The sequence below is a fragment of the Acyrthosiphon pisum genome, chromosome X (genome assembly GCF_005508785.2).
Source record: "Acyrthosiphon pisum isolate AL4f chromosome X, pea_aphid_22Mar2018_4r6ur, whole genome shotgun sequence".
Classification (NCBI taxonomy): Eukaryota; Metazoa; Arthropoda; class Insecta; order Hemiptera; family Aphididae; genus Acyrthosiphon; species Acyrthosiphon pisum.
This window is the reverse complement of record NC_042493.1, coordinates 75184583-75193978: the sequence shown is the minus strand read 5'-3', so window position 1 is coordinate 75193978 and position 9396 is coordinate 75184583. Positions and strand designations below refer to the sequence as shown.

General features: G+C 27.9%; 1 protein-coding gene across 1 annotated transcript; it reads right to left on the bottom strand.

Moving 5' to 3' along the window:
- Positions 1 to 3485: 3485 nt before the first annotated feature.
- LOC100164213 (ATPase ASNA1 homolog) lies at positions 3486 to 6148 on the bottom strand. Its single transcript, XM_001943278.5, has 6 exons — positions 5767 to 6148; positions 5509 to 5656; positions 5292 to 5440; positions 4025 to 4280; positions 3760 to 3963; positions 3486 to 3691 (listed from the first exon to the last, which is right to left on the bottom strand). The coding sequence occupies exons 1-6, from the start codon at positions 5886 to 5888 to the stop codon at positions 3566 to 3568; spliced, it is 1005 nt and encodes a 334-aa protein (XP_001943313.1). The 5' UTR covers positions 5889 to 6148; the 3' UTR covers positions 3486 to 3565.
- Positions 6149 to 9396: the final 3248 nt, after the last annotated feature.

Below are 9396 nucleotides of genomic sequence, written 5' to 3'. Positions count from 1 at the left end.
ATAATCTACAAGTTATTATTATTATTATCTACTTGCATTATACTATTAATATTGTCAAATTTTCAAATTATTTTCAAATTATTTTATTTTTATTTATTGTTGATAATTATTCATAAAAATGTCGATCTTAATAATTGTAATGATCCAATTCTAATATTCTATTATATTTTTGTTATATAATTAGAAAAAGTATTAATTGTTTTGACATTTTTCTTTGGGGTGAAATATTCAAATACCTAGTTAAATATTTTATTTTAATGCAATAAAACTACAGTTTACACTTAACCGCATCAACAACTGGGAATTTTCTGGTGATACCACTTGCAGTGGATTAAAATTCAAATAATGGAAAGGCGTGTGAGGAGAGGTCTTTATGTTATACTTATAGACAATTTTTAAATTTATTTTATACCATTGAGTACATATTGTAATAATATATATATTATATACAAAACATACCATATATACTCAATGATTATACCTAAACTGTATAAGAAAATATATAAATAAATAAAAATAATAATTATAATAAGATACTATTTTTGTCAATAATAAATATTACCGGGTCATATAATGTTGTCATTAAATAAAATAATAGTAATGTGTGTAATATATTAAATAATAAAATAATATATAATATTTGTAAAATTATTGCAAATATAATTTTGAAAATTATTAAAAGTGTAAGTTGCATACAATTTGTAAAATATAATATGTGTTATAATTATTATTATATTTTACAATTATCATATTTGTCAATAATTATATATTATGTAATTATTGACAAATTCTAACTTATGCTTTATAATTTTTAATGTTATATTTTCAATCATTTTACATTATTTTATTTTTTAATATATTAAACACATATTACTATTATGTTTAATAATTATTGACAAAAATTTCATATTACTTATTATAATTATTATAATTATTAATTTATATATTTTTTTATACAACTTAGGTATAATAAATATTTAATAATTTTCTATAAGTTTAACATAAAGATCTGAAATATATAATATTAATTATTATTGAACTTTGTGTTTTGGCTGAAAAAGGAATTGTACGATTTTGGTTGAAGGGAATTGACCTTTTTTTTAAATTTATCAAAAAGTGATCGAAGGGTACGTTTTTGGTTGAAAACGTCGCCGCCATACCTATAATTTGAAATAATAACCAAATAATATTAAGTAACAATCAATACTAAATTATAACAAAATAAACAAAAGTATAAAAAAATTTAAAATGTAATGATGTCAATATATCATGATTTATGCTTATAGCATAGTATGATGTTAATATGTAGTTATGTTAAATTGTTTTAAATAGCTGTATGCAGCAACTTCAACATTGTATGGGTGTATGAGTGTATGATAATAAATGAATGTGGTCAAACTACTTTTTAAACTTTCCTGATATCTCCAAGAACAATTTGAAATTTTCACAAAATCTGTATAGTAGTTTTTATGAACCTATATATAGCTACAAATATACATTCAACTACCACATTTCTTTTATGATATAATTTATTTATTCCAAACCATAAACGCGACAATTTTTAGATGCTTTTACCTCATCTGCCGGAGTAACTAATGGCAACCATTAATATACAAGAAAAATACTAATTTCTACTAATTATTTCTCCTATAACCAATAGCAACCATTTATAAACAACAATTTTCATCTAATCCCTCCGAGTTGGATCTACGGGACCAATTGTGATTCTAAATCATCCCGGAAACAACACATAAAAAATGTCATCAAAATCGGTCCAGCCATATAGGAGTTCAATGACATACAGATAAACATTCATTTTTATACATAATGTAGTGGTACAAATGATAGATTAAATACCTATCTGTTTTAATAATATTTATTGAATAGGTACAATATCTCTTATAATAAATATAAACATTTGACTAGTCACTCTAATTAAAGTTTTAATTAATCAATGATAAACTACCCTTGGCTAAAATTAAAGAATGTAGATGACTATTAATTTATTTGAGTTAAAAAAAACAAATGATTTCATTTTACACACTTTATGAGAGGTCTATAATTATTTTAGCGATTCAACATTTTAAAATGTTTTTCATTATATAAATAAATAAATAATTTATTATGAGAACAAAATCAAAGTGACATACATACTGTAGCGTCGCGCTCACCCAAGACCACTTGTAACATATTATATCATAATTCATAACAACAGGCCAGATATAATTGCGTTAAGAATATGTCAAAATTGCAAAGAAAAATATATTAAAGTTAGGTATATTAAAAAAAAAAAATCATATAATATCATATAAAGTATATATTGTTAATTCTTCACTTAAATAACACAATGGACCTTAACATATTATATAATTATAAAATAGTAGGTATCGTAAAAAAAAAAAAATATATAAAAAGTATTTAAAAATTAGAATATATAATTTTTCTGAATAAAAATGTATAATTATATACATTCCTAAATTGTGTTCTTGAAAATAGTATCTCATCTGTTACTTAAAGTATGATTATATATACCTAATGGAAAATTATGTTCAATATCTACACTTTTTATCAGGCGGTATTTAAAAAAATTTAAAAAATATGGCGTTATATCTAAATTAACATTTTGATTTCCTACCATTACCTCAGAGTAAGCTTAAATAGTTATATATTCTTAATTTTTCTCTAAGGCATATTTATCTTTATCTTCAACTCTTTTTCCATAGGGACCTGGAATTTGTTGGCCAATAAATAATTATTATTGATAAAAAATTAATGTCACGGCATTTATATGAGTCTGACCGTACCTATAGAACTCTTCTATACTATTAGGGGAAACCATCATGTGAAAATGTACATTATAGTTATATTTTTATTGTTAAATTACTGAGTAAATAATAGTTGGTATATTTTATCACCTGAAGTATACAAAACTGAAAAAATTACAAAATAAATAGGAAGACTATAATTAGTCCAATCTGTGTACATATTTGAGCAGATTTTATTTACTTGATATCAATAAAAAGTTGCAATATCTATTAAATCCGTCTTTAATCATAACATACTGCATAAAACAAAATAAAATAAAGCAGGAAAAAATATAAGTGTATTTAATGAAATAAGTATTAAAATAATGAAGTTTTTAATTTTTAGTGTTTGAAATGTATAAATATAGAAAAACTTAAGAACATTTTTTGTAAAAATTAAAAATATAATTAACTTGATAATTGTTGTTTTTAATGCATGTTTCAATGTTTTAAAATTATTATATAATAAATAATAATAAAGAACAAATATCAAGGTTGTTGCTTAACCAATACCAATGGTATTACGTTACACAGCAACACCAATATTTATAGATTAAATAATTCAAAAATGTATTTTTGTTTTATATCCAATATAATGAATTATAATTAACAGTAATTATTCCTTATCATTTTATTTGAAATGAGTTAAAATTACAGTAATGATAAAATTATTTGTTTTTTTATGTACATATTACATTGTTATAAACTTATGTTGTAAAAACTAAAGAAAAATAACAGAACAGTGTTGTTACTTATTCGTATTAAGGGTAACCAAAATTTGGATTTATTAAATAGTTAATAAATTTTTTTAAATCAGGTATACCTCGTACTTCTTTTTCTAACAATGGAAGCTTAGTAACATGGCAATTAACATACAAATCGTTTATCTAAAACAAAAAATAGTAACAATAAAACAGTTATCCAATATACTGTATTTATTATATTATAAACTTACCTGTTCTAGATAGGTGCACTGTAATTCCTTTCTGGAAGAACACTTTTTACAATTGGGATCGGATTGTCCATTGGTCGAGTATAATTGGTTAACAACAATATTATTGCAGCCAATTTCATTTTTGTTTAGTTCTTGGAAAAGCCTTTCCATTTCATACAAAGACAAAAATTCAGCAATACATACACAAATAAATGTGGTTTCTTCCTAAAATAAAACAGTATTAAATTAATTTTGATTGTTTTAAAAATATTATATAACTACTCACATGATTTTTTAATTGTTGATTAAAAGTTTTAATGTAATTCAACAAATCTTCAATTTTTTGTGCAACATCCTCTAGATTGAAACCCGGTCCAAAAAGCATAGACATTTGGTTTATGTAAGGGCCTATTCTATTTTTAAGTTGTAAAATGTTTCCAAAAACTTTTTCCATCTTTGAAGGGAATGTCAGTAGTTTTAAAGTATGTCCTGAAGAAGCTGTGTCAATTACAATAATTGAAAAGTCCATAGTCTTAACCAACCTAAAATCACACAAATATAACAGTAATGTTGTCTTAATAATATACCATTTCTTTAAAGTACATAATGTATACAATACAATTTAAACACAAGATATTTTTAACATGAATGTAAAACATCTATTGAGCATAAACAATTTCATACAAAAAAATGGTTAAGATTTTGTTTAAATAAGTTGTGATTGCTTAAATCATAGTAAAGTTTATAAAATGGCATATTTATATTTTAAATTATTATACCAGTGTAATATAAAATGTTTACAGTGGTGCATGCGAGGGTAGGATACTAGGAATTAGGATTCTAGGTTTCAACCCCCACTGGAATTTCTGTTTTCACAAAAAAATCTTATTTACTATCATAATCAATTGTGTATTGATTATGATGGTAAATAAGATTTTTTTTAATCGCTAGTCATTTTAATAGATATAAAATAAATTGTAAAATTGAATTACAATAGAGAATCTTAGTTTCAGTTGTTTTTTTGGCCAGTTAAAAAACATTAGCTACCCACTAAACTATAATAGTTCTATCAACTATTATCATGTTTATTACGGCACGGAGAGGCTCTAGATTAGGTTAAATACAATAATTGTAGATTAAATTTGAGACTAACTCAACAATTTGTTTTAACCAATTATATAAAAATTGTTTGACTAAAAATAATGTAAATAAAGTATAATATTGATTTTTTTTAATTTTTAAAAATTATAATATTATATTAAATTGTATGATCTACCTGTATGTATCAATTGTTTTACTATGTGAGTTAATTGAATGTTTATCAACTTATTATTATTACTTTTAAAATTTTATATTTTCCAGATTATGTACAAGATATCAGAGTTAAGAGAAGTATAAAAATAGGCGTTTGGAATAGTTTTAACATTTTAATGTTGGTGGCAGGTTGAAAGGGGTATGGGATGAAACCTCCCCAAGATTCAATGATTAATCTAAATGAACACTAAACCGAACTAAAATATTGCGTACGTTACTGAATGTCTGTGTACACTTACTTCATTATTTTAGCATATCTCATTGTCTCATTGATACCTGGAAATAATGATAAAACGATTTTCACAATATTGTTACCTAACTGTACTGTTTCAGATCCATCATTAGGTTCAAATAAAGTCTGGTTTTCATCGTTATCAGTGTCTACTTCCTAAGTAATAAATTTAAACAAAAAGTACAGTAATATACATATGATATCCTACATTCTAAAACACTTACCATGGCAAATAAATTGTTGAAACCTTCGACTTTAGTAGGGGTTTTGGTGAAACGTTGTCCAAAAGTGTCAGATATGTTGTGTGCTGGATCAACTGATAATAGTAGTACTGTTTCACGGAGTTTAGACAATTGAATGGCCAAACCACAACTAAAATTATTATTTAAAAATTGAATGGTCGTTTATTAGTAGGTATATACAATAATATCTGACTGCAAAATAAGTAAAATCAATGATGCACTTTACTATGCAATGTTTACCTGACAGTAGTTTTACCACCACCTCCTTTGCCACCGACGAAAACCCATTTCAAACTTTCCTGGCAGAGTATGTTATGTAAAGAAGCTTCAAGTAGATTATCTTCTCCAATAACGGCGTCCATTTGTTTCTAAATATTGAAGTAATAAAAAAAAAATTGCAATTTATAAAAAGCAGCTCCAATTATTATTTGAAAAATGTTAATTTTATTATTGTTGAACAAAACAAAAATGAAAATGAAACTCTTGAAAATTAGGCTGAAGGAAAAATTGCCATGAAAGAGTGTGGTTTGCTGTGCGTTAAAATCTTATCAGTTGTTATTTTTTTCAAGTTTTAAGCAATGTCTGCACGATCATGGCTTAAAAATACAAGGTTATTGCATAGTACCCTCACTATATAATTTTATCACGTTAAGGAATTAAAATGGCAGCGTAAGAGGACGCGATCAATACTGACTATACCATGATAATATTATATACTATCATATGGACCGTACCCTTACGCTACCATTATATTTTTGTTTGATAACAATATGGGCTGTGTGCAATACTGCAATATAACCTTGTATATTTAAACCATGGTCACGATGTTTATGTTACCAACAGATACCTACGCGGCAGTCACACGTCATACGATTTATATTATTAAATCACAGAATAAGGGACGCCATACACTAACGCAATCTTGGGGCTCAGTGCTTTTCAGTCACTTATGTTACGTAATTAGGCCCGTCGCTTGGACACAAGCACGTCATGCGTTGGTTTAGGGCGTTAAAAAAAATCTAATAAATAGCGGTAAAGAAAAGCGGAATTTCAATTTTCACTTTAGGGTGGAAAATATATAAGGACGGGCCTGTACGTAATAACAATATTAGAGACAATTTATCCAAAAAAGAAACGACACTTCCCCCTTCACTTTTATTTTTTCATTTCGGGGTGGTAAGGTTGATGGTGTAAACTTGGCGATAAGACAGAAGTTACGAACTATTTCAAGGCTGTTTAAAACTGTCCTTATTAATGTTGGCCGCCTGAGAGTGTCGCATCTGCATTCTGCCTTTCTATATTATTATTATTATTCTATATTATTCCATGGAAATAACTAATAACTTATAAGTAATGAGTAATATCCATGACGTAAGGAATAGCCGGGCGCACGGGGGCATCAGATACAGGATAATATTATGCTGTCCTTGGAATTTTGTTCGGGCAGCCACGACAGCCAAATATTGAAATAAGGACTGCAGTTAATTTTACTTCCAAAAAATTATATTTACGCAAATTATATATATTACACCTGGGGTCGACAACCTTTTTGATGTCAAGGGCCAAGGTTAGGCCAAGATAGCTACCAACAAACAACGTTTTAATTCGGAGTTTCCAGTCTATTCTATTCCTTCATTATTTAGTGATTTTTATGCAAATAATAAATTGTAATAAAAATTACTATGAGGGCCACAAGTGGCCCGCGGATGGCTAACCCCTACATTATACATTAATATATTGTATTAAATATTTGTTAGAAAATGTGTAGAAACATTGGAGTTTCTCTCCCTCCCCCCCCCCCCCCCCCCCAATAGTTAGCATAGCAGCTGCCATCCCCCAAAATAATAAAAAAATTAAATTTTGCTTTTTTTTTCAAGCCAATAATTAGCATGTGATTAATGTGAATTAGTGTGACCTATTTTGAAAACATACACTTACATATTTAAAAAATAAGCCATTGGAAAATTAGCTGGATTATACTCATGCTGTTCCTGGAGCCAGAGTTTTCGCATGTCTATGATAAAAAGGGATTTAATCAAGTCTGTATTTCCTACAAAAATATACACGGAGGTGTATACTGGCCGCTTCTACAACTGCACGAGGCCACCCTGCACTCGCATAGATAAATAACTCAAAAAATATCTGTACGAATTTTGATTCTTATAATACGTCAAAAATGCAGAAAAATTATCCACTGTATAATTTACAGTATAAAAGGGGTGTCCTCATTTTAAAAACAGAATTTTGTATCTTCACAGGACACTTCTTAAGTAGATCAAAAAATCTCAAGAATTTGAAAATATGATCTTAAAGTAGGTATATTTAAGTATATTTAATAATTCAAAAAATCAGATTTTGAATAATTGCTTTATTGAAGAAAAAAAGGGGGTGAGCATGCTTGGAACATTATGGGTTCTCAACCTTTTAAGGTCCACGCCCCCTTTCAAACTATTTTATGAGTTCACGCCTCCCCCCTCACTACTATTATAGTAAGAGGATAATAAGATTGATGTATGCAACTAAATACTAACAATACAAAATTATAGAAATTATCTCATACGTTGTACAAGACAGTATAGAATAATCGTAATATTTATTTACAGGTTACCAAAACTTGTTCTTATCGCGTCGAGTTTTTCGTTTTTCGCCGAAACAATGCTTCTATTAATACCGTAATACGATTAATCGTAATAATCGCTCGGTGTGTATATACTGATCGACCGCGACGGCGACCAATACACCGTCAAGGCACGGCGTAGAAAACGGCAACGTTTTCATTTTTCGTGTTTTTTTAACATTTTCACGCCCCCCCTGAAATTTTGTCACGCCTCCCTAGGGGGCGCGCACCCCAGGTTGAGAACCATTGCTATAAATAACAATATTTAAAATAATTTTAAGTCATATTATCTAAATAAAAAAATTGAAATTATTATTTATACAAAAACAATATAGGTACCTACATAATTATATGATTTCTCAGTTCAATTAAGTACCTATTATCTATTGTTAAGATGTCGTGGTACCCGCATGAGTTGTCTCAGTCTTACAAGTGTGTAATATTAGTGCCACTGGGTAAATCATTTAGTTACCATTTATATAAATAATATATTTGGCACGTTTGATATCGACATTTTAACCACGGAACATTTTTACTCTGACTTTTTTCCTAGGACTTTTTTACTTCGGATTTTTTGGTAATCTACAAAGAGATTGATAATCTTGTCTAATAAATCGAAATAATCAATATTCGGGTACTGTGTTTGGTGGCTTGGCGAATTGAACATTTCCCATAGTCAAGTTACAATTAATATCCCAAGTATTAATGTATAATAATGTACTAATATAATGCAACTAATTATATTTCAGATAATTATTGACTAACTATTGAGTATATCATATTACATTTGCTAGGGGAACAACCGGCTACCATTCATCCCTCTATTTAAGAATAATGTCAGAGACAAATTGCCTCTAAAATTACAGTTCACCACTCCACTGACTGCATTATTGACATCTCTGTGCACTTGCGGAAGCGAATCGTTATTTTTTTTAACACACAGTCACAGTCGTGTATCTATTTTAATTATTACTTACTACGTAGTACGCACATATTTACTATTGACACGACCCTTATGCAACCATGTACAGAATTGCCTATACTGAACTCCTTAAAAACGGTGTGTTTTGATTCCCTTAAATGTGTATGGTAATAGTAATATTATGCGTCAGTGGCATAGCCAGGATTTTTTTTTCGGGAGGGGCTGATCAACTTTTACATTCTTACACATTAAATACATACTAGCACAGATAAATAGCTGAAAAGTGTTAATACTTATAGGTACAGTGGCGTGTCCTGGGGGGGGGGGGGGG

What these genes read in the sequence shown, in the direction of transcription:
- LOC100164213 (XM_001943278.5), bottom strand. Translation starts at nt 5,888, where the DNA reads ATGGACGCCGTTATTGGAGAAGATAATCTACTTGAAGCTTCTTTACAT. An exon ending in TCAACAATTTATTTGCCATG is followed by an intron (nt 5,441 to 5,508) that starts GTAAGTGTTTTA and finishes TTTATTACTTAG; the next exon opens with GAAGTAGACACTGATAACGA. An exon ending in AGATATGCTAAAATAATGAA is followed by an intron (nt 4,281 to 5,291) that starts GTAAGTGTACAC and finishes GTGTGATTTTAG; the next exon opens with GTTGGTTAAGACTATGGACT.